We start from the raw sequence: 14,753 nt of genomic DNA, 5'->3' as shown, positions 1-14,753 counted from the left end.
CAATGCTATGATGACCTCCAAAATGTCTTCTTCTTCTTCCTCCCAAATGAAACAAACAGTATGTCTTCAAACTGAGACCCTACAGAGAAGGCTGCTCCAGCTGACAGAGAGTTTTGAGCAGCAATGCAAGACAAGGGAATATCAGTTCTAGCAGTCTGGAGGAAGCTCACAGTTCATTGGGAATAAAATGTTCAGTCTGTAGTTCATCAGATGCCAAATTCCTTCTGAAGGCTGAGCAACACAGGTAGAGAGCATCACATGGCTCCTCTGCTCTGTTCTGCTCTGCTCTGGAAAAGTCACCTTCACTGTGGAACTCACAGCCTCGGGCTGATGAAAAGGCCAAGATGTTTCTAAAAATGAAAATCCCGAGTTGCTGAATGGCCACAAAAACCTCCTGCCTCAAAATCTGCAGCAAGACTGGAGACAGCACCATGGGAGCTGACCTCATAACTGCTGCTGTGGAGCTTTTCAAACTCTCTCAGAAGGCAGCAGAGACCAGCCCCAGTGGAAGCTGCAGAGATGTGGAGGCTGATTCCCACTGCAGGGTCTGCAGTCAGCCAGCTCAGGGTTTGTGCTGCAGCCCTGCAGCATGGCCCAGGCTGTGCTGAAGGACACAGCTGGTGCAGGAGGTGCTGAGGACAGTGGAGGCTCCAGCCTGGCAGCAGGAAAAGCTTGGGTCACTGCTGTGCTCAGCTGCAGAGGAGCTCCCAGGGGGATGCTGAAGAGGCTGAGGTGCTCCTTGGGGAGCAATCAGGAATTTCCAAGGGGATCAGGAAGGCAGTGCAGGCTCTCAGATCCTTCCTGACCCAGGGCTGGTGCCTGCCCTGCCCAAGGGTGGAGAACAGACTGGAGAGCACTCAGAGGAGGAGACAAGAGGATGACCAAGGGCCAAGAACAGCAGAGCTTACAGTGGAAACACAAGTCACTCCTGTGATTTAACCAGGGCCTGGAGAGCAGGCTAGGCCAGGTCTGGAAAGGACAGAAACTCAGTAACTTAGTCCTCCTTCACTGAGCACACAAGGTTATAAATAGGACAGTGCTCAAAGCTACAGCTGGCTAATTTTAGTCTTAATTTAGTGGAGGCAATAATTCATCAAAATAATTACCTTATGTGATTGCTGCATTTTCTGTCACTCAAAAGCAAGATTAGATGTCTCTCTAAAGCATATCTTTGTGCAATTCAATCATGGCAGTCCTGCAGAATGTGCTTCTCCAGGCAGTCCAGAGATCACAGTGGTCCTTCCTGGCTTTTCTGGTTTTGGGAAGACCTTAAAGTTCTGTGACTGACAAGCTGTGGCAGCAAGGAGAAAATCTGGCACACAAATCCACACACTACCGTGATGCATCACCACAACAGGGACCAGATTGTCTCAGCAACATTACTTATTCCAGGTAAAAATTCTGGTTAATAATTTGTGTATGGTGTTTGTTTAGAAAGATCTAGCCAGGATGGGTAGGGAACGATTTTGAAGGTTCAGATGGAATTATATCATCACTTATGGAGAAAAAACTGACTTCACTGAATGTGTTGGAAAATGATTCCTTAACAATGGCCTGAAATTCCATACTCTGAGCAAACACCTTGGCTATGGTAAACAGGTCTTTCCACAGGAAAACCCCTCTGCTCAAATCTATCAAAGTTTTAATGTGTGTCTTTATACACAGGAACAGGTGGAGCCTGTTGCTAAAACACTGTGGGAAAAGGACCTGAACTCACAGATTTCCCTCACTGAACTGGTGGAAGCAAAGACACACCATCCAACTGGAATCTGGAGCTGTTTTTTCCCTGGCTAGGCAGGGTCTGTGTGGAAAGCAGCTGTGCTACCAAAATGGCAGCTGCCTCAATGAAACACTGCTTTTAAGCACTTTGGAGGAATAAATTGCATCCAGTGTGCATCCAATACAGAAAGGAGCTGAGCAGCAAGCCTTGGTGAACTTCCTTGAGCATCTCAGGTGTCAGGGTGGGTGTAGGTCTGTCTGTCCCCTGGAGAGCCAAGCATGATCCCAGGCATGGAAAGGGCCATCCCACAGACCCTGAGAGGAGGGAGAAGGCCCAGAGGTGACAGCCAGCTTCCATCAGGAAGGTCACAGGGGAGTTCATGGCAATGAGACAGGTGTGTGGCCAGGCTGGCAAGTCAATCCACAGCAGCAGGATCAGCTCTGCTGAGGTTAAGCAGGACCAGTGATCCCAGCGAGGTCCAGGGTGCCCAGGCAGGGTTGACATCAAGGTGGGAATGCAGTTGTGGGTTGGGTACAAACCCATGGGACCCACAGCCAGGCATGGGCACGTCCACAGCTGAGCTGAGACCAACTTCTACAGAGCAGCTCAGGAGGGTGTGTGGCTCAGAGCTGGGCTGGAGCAGGAGTGTGGCTGTGGGCTGCTCAGAGCCTTGCAGAGCTCTGAGTACTCTCAGGGCCTTGACATCACTTCAGATTTCCATCCTGGAAGCAGAGCCATGCAGGGCTGTGCTGGTTTTAGGGCTCTCTCCCCACACTTCCATGACCCAGGAGTCTGAGGCTCTATCTGCAGGTTCCAGGCAGAGGTGAGTGCACACTCCTGAGCCCGACTCACCAAGCTCAATCCCACTCCTGGTGCATTCACAGCCAGTTCACATCCCAGGTGCCCCAGGTTCCCTCTGCACTGCAAACTCATCACAGAGTCACAGAATGCCAGATTGTTTTGGGTTGGAATGGACCTGAAGATCACCTTGTCAACCCCCCTGCCATGGCAGGGACACCTCCCACTGCCCCAGGTGCTCCCAGCCCTGTCCAGCCTGGCCTTGGGCACTGCCAGGGGTCCAGGGGCAGCCACAGCTGCTCTGGGCACCCTGTGCCAGGGCCTGCCCACCCAATTCCTAACTGGATACTCAGAATTTCTTCCCAAAATCCCATCTAACCCCATCCTCTAACAGTGTGAAGCCACTTCCCTTGTTCAGCCACTTCATGCCCTGAACAGTCTCTCTCCATCCTTCTAAACAATCCCAACAGCCCAGCCCCGGCAAACATGGTTCCATCAGCTCAATCTAACAGAGCAGCCAGAGCCTGAAGGAGGACAGGAACATCTCTGAACCCTCCCTCATGAATCTCCATTCAGAAATGTTTCTAAAACTGGGACAATGAATGTGCCTAAAATCCACTTTTATTTTTTGGAAACAGCCTCTGACAGCCTTCTTCGAAAGAGTGAATATGTTGAGAGAAAGAGCATAAGAATATTATTTTTAAAGAGTCATAGCCCAGTTCTGATCTTATGAAAAAGCCCCTACTCCTCACTCAGAAAAGGGAACTTTGGAAGGAGACATTTGGCATTAACAATTCCAGGGAAGCCCACAGCAGAGCTCTTTTCCAGACAGCAGCTATCCAGCAGCTTTGACCAGAAATTATCCTGCAAGATGCTATTGAAGCTGCAGGATATAATTCTTTGTTTTACCCATTTTCAATGACTTTTCATTCATTATGACAGAAAACCAGAAACACAGGCTCTGGAAGGGAAGCTTGCACTCCAGCAGAGACCCAGACAGCTGAACTGGTGATGCTGAAGGGCTTTCCTCACCATTCCCACTATGACTGAATTTTCAGCATTTGCCTTATAACCAGAAGAATGAGACCAGGGTAAAGACACAGTCTCAGCTTTACTTAATCTGACTGCAAGAACTCAAGAAGAGCCAGCTGTGCTTTCCAAAAGTCAGGTGTTAACAGCTGCCTCCAGGACCTTGGATTTTTGGAGGAACAGTCTGGGCAGCAGAAAGGTGTGAGATGGACTGGCCTTGGGAGCTCATCGTGCCCTCTCCTATATGCTCATCAGGGTTAGTGCCTTGTCATTGTAAATCATAAATCTTACTGGTCATGGGAACTAGGAGAGGAAAAAAGAGGTTAAAAAAAAAAAAGGAAAAAGAAAAGTTTATGGGGAGGGGGTTAAACCTTATGAAAATACTGATCTTGAGTGTCCTCATAGCTAAAGATCCTTGAAAGGACTGGAAACCCACCTGCACAGCTCAGGGCCTGCTGATCTAGCCTGCAGCAGGGGCAGTTTCTTTTCTTTTGCTGAAGAAATGATGGTGCAAGAATGGCCTCAAGCCCAGCACTCAGAACATGCCTCCTCCTCCAGAACTGGGGCAGAGCCTTGGGGGGCCACTGGAACTGTAGGGACCCCAGGGAAACACAGCTGGGGTTTCTTTTCTGCTGGAGAGTCTGGGCTGGAACCAGCAACTCAGCTATTACTGTGGCTGGTTGGAAAGGTGAAGACATCAGTGGCAATAAATCACCTTGAAATGGGAAGCACTGGGAAGGAAAGGATGAGCTAGAGCTGAGCAAAGCCCAGTGCTCACTGCACACTGCTCCTGAGCTCTCTGCAGGGCACAGAGACCCCAGAGCCCTGCTGTGGCAGGAGATGGACCCATTGCTGGTCAGCAATGTTTGCAGCCTGAGGGCTGACAACACCTCACTGAAGAGGTGGAGCTTGCATGGGCAGGCAACACAGGAATAACTGCAATGTGTGCAATCAGAAGCACTGGGGCAGGTCCTTCAGCAGCTGGCAGATAACAAGATTAGCTTTGTGATGCTGATGTTGGACATGTATTTGATGCCCTGCACCTTCTGCCATGGTCCATATCCACGAGAACCTGCTTGGCACCTGTCAAGAGCCACCAAAGCTTAAAAGCGACAGTCTGGTGGAGCATGCTCCCATAAACCCAAGGGTGTCTCACTAGAATCCCTTAAAAACCCGAATCCCGGGGATTTTGGGGCGGACGTGCCCCCTGCCGGCTGCAGCTGCGGCTGCTGAGCTCGGCTCGTCCCTCATCCCATCCTTCATCCTCCTCTCCATCACCCCAAGCCCTGGAGCAGCACAGCCCGGGCACCCAGCAAAGCTCAGGACAGCGCTGGGAAGGGAGCAGGAAATTCAGCTGTAAAGAACTTCTCTGCAGACTTTGAAAGTATTCAAATCCAGCAGGTAGCAAAAATTTCTCTCAACATGATTAGTCAAATTTTGCACTGAATTACACTGAACTGTTTGTTAAAGCCTCCTCCCCTCTGTGTGGGGAGTGCAGACCACAGTGCTGTGCAGTTTGCTGACAACTGCCTTGTCCTAAGCTCCCTGAAATAAATCATTTATTGAATGTGATTCAGTAGCAAGCTGCTGAGGTCATTTAAGTGATTTTGAAACCAGTTTTATCTCACTGCTTGAAATAATTCCCCAGAAGCTCACAGAAAGATGCTTCTTCTCTAACATGTATGTTCAGTTATTATTTAGGGGAGTATAAAAATGATGTGCATCTCTTCAGTTAAAAAACAGCCTAAACCATCAACCCCACAAGGAACATGTGTAAAATTCCATGGGCTGGGGTAAGAGCCCAGAGACATTCCAGACCTAACAGTGTCCCTGTGAGAGGAGATCCCAGCTCAGCTTTACAGTGCTCAGCACATGATCTGTGTCCTGCCCACTGCAATCCCACAGCTCCAGGGGAAGGATCCCCAGGAGTGAGGTCTATCCTGGCAGCCTGGTGATGCCCAGACCCTGAGGTGCCAGCCTGCAGAGGGGCAGCCCTGCAGCAATACTCACTGATGGGGGCGTGCAGAGCCACGTGCTCTTGGTAGGGAGTGTAGTACTTGTACTGCTTGCCACAGAACTCACAGGTGTAATTGCCAGTTTCTGTGAAAGGAACAAGGACAAAGGTCAGGAAGGTGGCCAGGCCTCTTACACAACTCCCAGTTTCTTTTTACAGAGAAATTGGTCAGGTCACACAAACATTCCTCCTGCATGTGGAACTTGCCTGCCCTGTAATCCACACATCCTCTTCTCAAGAAAGGAAACAGTTCAAAACAGAGGGATGGACCATGCATAAAAAGTCCAGTAGAACTGAAAAAGCTTCAGAAGATTACCCCAAAATTACAACAAGTAAGTGTGTAAAACAAGGGAGAGAATTCAATTCTAAAGTCTGTATTACAGGTGACACAGTTCTGTCCTCTGGTTACAGAAGGTCTGGGATGTGTGGACAACAGGAACAGTCAAACCAGGAAACAAACAGGTTCAAGTATTAGAGAACTTTTATTTGGGATTATGGAGTTCTCTTGCAGGAGAAGGGGCTTTTCTGGAGTAACTGCTCATTCCTACTTAGGGGATACTGGAAATAATGGAGTGTAACCACACACTGACACCTCCTCCTCTTGCCAGTGCTGGGAGTACAGAACTGGCAGCAAGCTGCAAGATGAAGGAAAATCTATGGATAATCAAATGTTTCCAAAGTGGAAAATTCAGGGAAATGCTTTGGCAAAACCTGGTGTTCTCTCAATTTCTCTCTACTCTGTTTGAGGACCCACCACAAAGGCAGTGTGAATGAATCACCTGCCAGCTCTCAGTGCACCTTCAAGCCCTCTCTCATCCCTGCCAGATTGCTTTCCCCTGAACTCCCCTCCCCTTCTCTTTGCAGAGCTCTTGAGCAGAGCACATCACACAGCTGCAGTTCTTAGGGCCAGGGCTGTTGGTGTTTGATGCTCCTTTGAGCCTGAGCATACCTGTGAGCACCCAGACCCCAACCCTGCTGTGTGACAGTGCTTCCTGCTTTCTCTAGAGGTGCTGCAGCCAAAGGCAGTGAACCAACCCCTGAGCTCTCCTTTTCATTTGACACAATAATAACTCTTACTTGGCCCAATCTTCTGGAAGGGTTCGGGCTCCTCCTCCTTCACCTCGTCAGCGGCGATGACAGCCTGGTCGTAGGGGTCTGCAAGAGAACAGAGCCACAGGACAGCTGACAACACCTCAGCTTTGCCTGCTACAGCTGCATGGGCACTGAATGCTCCTGCACCTGTAATCACATTTCCATCTGTAACAGGATTGGAAAACAGGAATGATGAACCAGTGACCCTCTGTCTGACTTGTCCCTCCTCCTCTGGCTCAGGTGCCCCAGATTACCCCTGCTCCCAGCCCACTAACAGGCCTTGTAGGAATTAATGCTTAAAAAATGCAGAGAAAAACTGAATGAACACATTGCAAAGTCTGATCCATATTTCCTGATTGTCTTCCAGGGAATCTCCCCTCTAATGCTGCTGAACTGGCTGACAGCAGGCACAGCAATGCAGTCTGCAGGCACATCAACTATCAAACACCAACCTGGGACTTCTACCAGCTAACAGCACAGCTAGCAACAAATCACAACCCAACCCACTTTAGAGAAGAATTTGGTGTAAGCCTTGAACAATTTACAAGATCACCACAGACATGAAACACCTGCTTCTTTGATTGTCTGAAGCCTGACCAAGTGAATGTGCAACAAAAGCCTGGTATCTGCTAGGGCTGGGCATCAACCTACTGGCTGTAGACACTGGGGAGGGAGAGAGGATGCTCCCTGTCCCACTGCAATCCCTGACAAAACTCCTTTGACTCTAACCAGTTCAGAATCAACCTGCTGTGTCTGAACTACTGAATGCTTGAAAAGGTTTGTGAAATAAAGCACACAAAGGAGCTCGGCTTACCTGCCCGGTTTTCTGGGGCCCCTTCCACACTAAAAACTAACACAGAATAGAAGAAGGAGGGGAAGAAACAAAACAGAAATTAAATCCTCTTAAATGGTCTTGTTTTCCTCCTGCATTTCACACACTGCTGCAGCACATTTGAGCCCCACTGAACAAACCAGGCTTTGTGCCCCAGTCCCTCCTGTTCCCAGCAGCATCCTCACAGGACCTGGTTGAGCATGCCCAGCCCTAATTCACACAGATGCTCAAGGCCTTTGTTCTGACCCTGACACGGCCCCAGGTGGAGTTCAGGTGCACAGCAGCCCCAGGGAGGAGCTGGGACAGTCCTTGCACACTCATGGAGCCCTTCCCAAGCTCTCTTGTGGCCCCTGGCAGAGCTCCCTGAGACATTTCTGACCGAGGCAGCCACATGCCCCTCACACTGACTGTCAGTGCCACTGATTTTCTTCTGGCTCCCCACAGGAGGAAGGGAGCTGGCAGTGGTGCCCTGCAGAAGAACACTGGCTGTCCTTAGAGCACATTCAGATGTCCACACTTTCCAGGTAAACACTACCAATTTTTTGGACAACCACATATTGTGAAAAACACTTGCTTTTCTGAGACAGCCCAGCCATTCAAAACCTGCTGCTCTCCAGTAGCCTCTTTCTAGAACTCTCCTTGGCCAGGTGAGGAGCAGTACTGCCAGGCTTGCAGCACACACAGGGAAGGTCTGGAATATCTGTGGGCTCCCAGGTGAGAAGCTTTAGATATTCAGTAAGCAGGGGGCAAGCCAGCATGTTGATACTTCATTTTCCCCAATGCAGAATAAAGAAACACTGCTTCTGGCAGTGGGTGTCTGCTTCTGTCCAGGTGTCACCAGCCTAAGCCACGTGTACAGTCACCTTTTAAGGGCCACTGACAACTTCATCAGCTCACTACCACAGTCATTAACAAAAATGAAAGCTCCTAACTCTGAAATCTGAAATGCTTCACAGAGAAGTATGTTGGGAACAAACCTGTAAATTCAGAAACCAAAAAGCAACCAACTTCTTCCCAGCAAATAATCAGGCTGACCATTTACCTTGAGGTACTCAGTCCCAGGCTCTCCATCCTAACCATGAACCTCCCTGCAGACACACTGCAAGGTCCCTGGTCCCAGCACAGGTGTTGTTGTCATGCACACAGAGAGAGTCAGGCACAGCAAACTCCTCCCTGCAGTGTCTCTAGACTGAGCCTCCATGGTAAAGAGAGGTGACCCCTGCAGTGCCATGTCCTGCACAGCACAGGCCACATGCTCCTGCAGAGCCACACTTTGCTTCCCCAAACACTTCTCAGCCTAGTTCAGGTGTCTGAGTGTCAAAACATTACTCACCATCCACGGCATGTAGGTCTCTGTGCTCTTGGAAGCAGCTATAGTATTTGTATTTTTTCCCACAAATGTCGCACGTGTACCTAAAATTGTCTGTAGGAAGAAGAAAACAGACCAAGTTTAGAAACTCTGAGGTGAAAGGCAAGCACTGCAAGCACACTGGTCAATCAGACACCCCCATGCACTTACACATCCCACGTGCTCTGTCAGGTCTCTAAGGCACACAGACACTGCCTCACACTGTTCCCCCTGCCCCACACTATATGGCTTGGGGCACATTCTGATTTATTTCCTCTTCAGACAGCTCTGCTCTCCAGGGAAGACCCCACAGCCCTCACAGCAATGAGGATGCAGGGCAGCAGGCCCTGCTGGCATCTCCTTTGGAAGTTCAGGGAGAATCAGCTGTTGGTCAGGATGGGGACAAAGGGGCAGAACTAAGCACAGAGCAATGTATGAGCACACACCTGCTCCTCACTGTTTACTGATTCCCAGCTACACCCAGGATCTGTCAGAACCAACAAACCCAGGAGACCCAACAGCCCAAGGCAGGCAGGACAGTAAGGAGGGCTTGGTGAAGCTTGGTTTCATATCCATTTGTTCCCTACACCCCATCACTTCATCCCAGCATCAACCAACCCCTCACCACAGCTGTGTGGGGCACACAGATGTAAAACAGCTCCAAGTGTTTATGGATCTGGTTTGCTCTGAATGGGATCAGTGTCCTTAGCTCAGCTATCACATCAGTGCATAAGGAGGATTTCCTGGCCAGCTTGGTGGGGTGTTTCCCCTCTCTGCTGCCTGACACACCCTGGGGTGCCTTTCCAGAGCAGTCACCCCACCTGTCAGACAACCCTAGGCTATGAGCCCACAGCAAAGTGGCAAACATTGTAAAGTCCACGGCAAACACAGTGAAACACATCATTTGTACAGCCACCACAAAGGATCCTGAAACCTGTGTGTTCCCTTCCCAGCAAGGAGTGCAGGCAGCAGCTCCCAGGGCTCCACAGAGGACCTGCCATTCAGGGAGCTCCCCTGCAGCAGTGCAGTTGTGTCCATGTATTCCAACTATCAGCAAAGTTAAAGCCTTGTTTTTACCTCTTCCATCCTGTGTTCCAACAGACCAGACTCTGCACATTAAGTAAGCTCTCATTTTACTTCTCCATCACATTACTTTTAAAACCACTCCCTATTTTAAGCTATGATATATTGGTACAGTGTAATCACTCACTTGGGCTCACTGCTCAGTCCAGCAGCACTTGGGGTTCAGCACTAAATAAACGATCACTGTCAGTCTTTATTCAGAGTGACTGGAGAAGCTATGATGATCTAGCAGAGAAAACTGCCAAATCTAAATGTTGTTAAACACCTGGGCACTGGAACTTTACCCCTGTGACTAAAAACTATTTGTATCTTAATCAGAGCACAGCAGGGCTAAACTAGACTTAAGGGGTTTTTAGAAGTCTAGGCTGGACAAGCAAGGAGAAAGGGACTCTGCACACACAGCATGGCTTGAGGGAGAGGAGGAGGAGCAGCAGAACACACCTGTAAGAACACTCCAGTGGCAAAGGCACTGGCAAGGCACATTTAACTGTGTCTGTTCCATTATGTGATCTTGTGCAGGCTCCTTGTGTGGTCACAAAACAGGGCTGAGGGCCTCCCTCTTCCCTGGGCCCTCTCCCACAATGAAGAGGATCAATGATTGCTGCTGAGTATCTGTGTAGCTGCTGCAAAACCCCCCCAGACAATTAGCACAGTCAATTAGCACAGTCAAGCAGCAGAGAAACTCCTAACTTGGCATCAGTCCCACCTCAATGGGTGTCCCCAAACCAAGGAACCAACCTCCTTTTTGAAGTGCAATGAGCTCTACAGGACCAAGTGAAGATTAACTCTCCAAAGCAGTCCCAAAGACCAGGCACTTTCATGTTCAGAGAACAAAAACTATCATGACCTCACTTTGGAAGAAAGGAGCTCAGTAAATAATAAGACTTGTTAGAACAGAAGAAAACTAACTAACACACCATTTCACAGGGCCAGGCATGGCTACCTGTGGTCCCTGTCACACACAGGGATCTTACTGTCCCCAGCAGAGCCCATGCTGGCTGTGGGCACTTCTCCCCTTGGCAGTGCAGGGAGCAGGGAACATGTAACAAATGCCACCAGCACAGCCCAGAGCAGAGGGGTCTGCTGGTGTTAGGGGGACTGTCCCCACAGCAGAATGATCTCCAGGGATTACAGAGAAGTAAGAATTTGTTCCAGCTGGTCCAGCTTGGCACTGATCTCCTGGGCTCTGTAGGAGAGAACACCCAGCAAGCAGTGCCCAGAGACAGGAGCTTTACAGAGAATTCACAAAGGGCTGCCCATGTGCAGCCAAGTTTTACCTCTCTGAACAGCAGTCCCTGCTGAGGCTGCTCCCCAGAGCCAGGCCCCCTCCTCCTCACCAGTACAGCCATCTCTGCTGACAGCCTTCCAGCACACCCAGCACTGACCCAGCAGACACTGCTTCTTAGCCAGAACCTCCCTGGGCAGAACTCCCTGCAGCTCCAGTTAGAATCACACAATCCTGGGCTGGAAGGGACCCACAAGGATCAGACACCCCAACAACCTCAGAGCATTGTCCAAATGCTTCTTGAGCTCTGCCAGGCTGTGCTCACAGGGAAGCTGTTCCAGGGCAGTTTTCCTAACTCCTACCCCAAGGTGTCCAGCTGGGGCACAATATCCACCTGTAACACAGCTTGCCATGGGAAGAGCTGCAAGGGGCTCCAGGGGCTCAGGTGTGGCTGCAAACCCACACTGAAACCATCCCTAAACCTCTGCAGAGCTGGATCCAGACAGCCAATGCTACCTAGGCAAGTTTGCTCAGATTCAAAGTCGCTGCTGTCATCAGGGGCTGCACCTTAAGGCTCCACCCAAGGCACAGCCACAGCAGTAGGCACTATCAGGGCAGGGAAGGACACTCCTCAGCCCCCAGAACATGCTGGCCCTTACTGGTATTCAAATCCTTGCTGCCAGCTGAGCAATGACCCTGCTGCAAACACAGACCTTCAAAATGCTCCAAAGACATCTGCTCAAACCCCAGACTCAAGTGTCATTCTCCTTCATGCTCAGGAGCCTTTCCAACAGCAGCAGGGATTCCAGAGAGAGGTCTAGTGAGTATCAGCTGTACTTATTTAGTCAGCTCACAATTCATCTTTAACACACGGGCCAAAATAGAGCACCTTATCTTGCTGGCAGTAGAAAAGGCAAGGCACAGCCTCATTACAAGGCAGCTCCTCAGCTGTGAAGGACTGGCACACTCAGATGGCAAATGAGCAGGTTTTTCAAGTACCCCAAGAAATAACTCCACAGGGACTGAAAGAAGTTTTGACCACTCTGCTTGCAAGTGGATCCCAACAGAAGAGAGAATGAGCTGCTCTTCTGTCCCATCTCCAGGAGCTGCTGCCAGCTGGCTCTGGTGGTGTGTCCAGCACTCACTGGGACTGGCTGAACTCCCTGCCCCAAGGCTGAGCTCAGCTCTCTTCCCAGCAGATCCTGCATTCAAGATTTGAAGAATTTTTGTTGGTTCGATTCACATATTCCTCAGAGAAGGAAGCACATATTTCATTTTGGCAGGAAAGAGAAGGCAGAGAACACATGTCCAGCAGTGGCAGCCAAAACAAGACACTTCTTTCTTTAGGACACTTGGCCTCAGTGTATTTTGCTTTAGAAATCCAGGAAGGGAATAAGAGCAATCAGAAATGTGTTGAAAGGTCAGGAGCTCTGTATCACTAAGATTACAGCTAGAAATACAGATCACCCTCCTAAGTGCAGGACTACCACAAAAGCTGGGTACACACTGAGCCCACTGGGCTCCAAGAGCTCTGCACAGCATCCCAGGAACCCACAATGGAAACACCCACCCAGCTGACATGCCTGCCAGCACAGCCCATGAAGGGTCCCAAACAATGGGCTCTCCCCACAGCACCTGCAGGAGCTCCTCAAGGACCTGTCCAAGGTGAAGAACAATTTCCACCTGGCCCAGAAATTGAAGAACAATTTCACCCTGAGCTTTCACATGGCAGAAATCACAAAAGGTACTTGATAGAGGAGCTCTCAGCAACTGGCACCCTGCAGACACCCTGAATCCTATTGCTCTCCTCTGGCAGAGCACTACAGGAACAGCAGTCTAGCAGGAACAGTCTCCACATGTGGAAGGGCAAAACTGCTGAATGTAAACAGATCAGCCTAATATCCTAATATCCTAATTTCCTAATATCCAGAAATGCTGCAGGTCCCAGTCAGGATAAAAGCAGGAAGATTAGAAGAGGGCAGTGTGGACAGCACTGCTTGTCCTGCTCCATAAGCAGGGTGTCTCCTTTGCACCAGCAGGTTTGGGAATGGCAAAGGAAGCACCCAAGGAATTCTATTCTAAATCCTAAAGGAATCCTAAGGATTCTAAATCTAAATCCATAAGGAATTCTATTCTAAATCCTACATTCTGTGACAATTCCACATAACTCATTCACCTTGACAAACAAGGTTTCCCAAACATAAAGTCCAAGAGCAGCTCTTAAAGGGGAGGGGCTGGATTTCTTACAGCTGCATTACATTTATGTCACAGCTTCTCTATTTGAGGCTGTGATGTTTCTGGCCCCAAAAAGGCTTTCTGAGTGGGGTTTAAGTGACCACAAAGGATCAGCATCATCCCTCCAGCTTTGGCCAGTGGATCACAAGTCAATGACTTGCTCTGATCCGTGGTTTCACATTCCTTGTTTCCTGAAAATCTGCTGGCAGATGCTCAAGTCCTGCTGATAACAAACCCAGAGGGCTGGAGCTGGCAAATGGCTCTGTGGCAGTACCTGGAGAAAACATCACCTTTCCTGGGATATCTGCCTCACTGGAAGGAACCATGAGCAACACCAGCACTCTTCAGGAAGAGCCAGTCCCCATGACTAATCCACCTGATGCACAGAAACAGGAAAGGATGGCATTTTCTGAGGACCATGCTGCATGCTCCCCACCGGGAAACACCTCTCCAAGCTGTGTCCAGGGCACACTCCACCTGAGCAGCCTCCCTGGAAGACCCAGAGCGCAGCTAATGCTTCCTTACAACACATCAGGGAAAAAACAAAACATCTGGGACCCTCACTTGTTTCTGTGGATTCCACCCAGGGCAGCACAAAGACAGCTCTGGAGAGAGGCTTCTTCTCCCTTTCCGCAGCCAGAGGGGCACCTAGATGGAAAGGAACACATTTATGGCTTCCTAAGCTGGCAGAACATTCCCCGCGCAGGCTCACAGACAATTCCTTTGCCCTGAGCCTTTGGCATCTTTTGAGGATTCCTTCCAGACTGGCAGTGAGGAGAGGCAGGGTCAGGGCTGCAGGCAGGAGCACAGACGCCCCTCTCCTCCCCACTGGAACTGTGCCTTGCACACAGGTTACAGCTTTACAGAGGCATTTCACAGCCAGGGACAGAGCTGCCAGTAAAATCAGCTTCAATTTACATCAGAACTCTACTTAAAGGTGTCTAATGGCAAAATTCCTTGAAAAGGGAGCAGGACTGAGCCCAAAGTCAGCAGCAAACCCTTAAGAGGATTAAAGTACCCAGAGTTACATTAGTAAGGATTAAATAATAATAAAATCCAGAATTCTGGAAAGGACAGAAACCCTCTCACACAAAGGCACAAGCCAGATCCTAAATGGGGGTAAGAAAAAAACTCCCTGAGGGCAAACTATTCCAAGATCACTCAGTTCACAATAATTTACTTCCTTCCCACAAACATTTGGCCTCTGTCAGGAACACAGGAGACACTGAGGAACACACTGGGTTAACACTGTGCTTGCCATGCTTCACACAAGGGCTTCCTTGGGATGCAAGCTGCCAAGCCAGGAATAATCCCAAACCCTCACAGGGAGGGGTCAAATCCCCTGAAATGACCGAAAAATTGGTGCAAGGTGCTGTG

At 49.6% G+C, this 14,753-nt stretch overlaps 1 protein-coding gene across 1 annotated transcript in view; it reads right to left on the bottom strand.

Moving 5' to 3' along the window:
* The window catches only part of ZNF618 (zinc finger protein 618), a 150,124-nt gene that overhangs the window by 31,247 nt on the left and 104,124 nt on the right, over positions 1 to 14,753 (bottom strand). The window contains exons 7-9 of the mRNA XM_058818372.1: positions 8,819 to 8,908; positions 6,639 to 6,716; positions 5,558 to 5,647 (exon numbers count right to left, since the gene is read on the bottom strand). Of these exons, the coding sequence (XP_058674355.1) occupies positions 5,558 to 5,647; positions 6,639 to 6,716; positions 8,819 to 8,908 (258 nt within the window). The remainder of the gene's footprint in view (positions 1 to 5,557; positions 5,648 to 6,638; positions 6,717 to 8,818; positions 8,909 to 14,753) is intronic.

The sequence above is a fragment of the Ammospiza caudacuta genome, chromosome 21 (genome assembly GCF_027887145.1).
Source record: "Ammospiza caudacuta isolate bAmmCau1 chromosome 21, bAmmCau1.pri, whole genome shotgun sequence".
Taxonomy (NCBI): domain Eukaryota; kingdom Metazoa; phylum Chordata; class Aves; order Passeriformes; family Passerellidae; genus Ammospiza; species Ammospiza caudacuta.
This window is presented reverse-complemented; position numbering and strand designations above follow the sequence as displayed.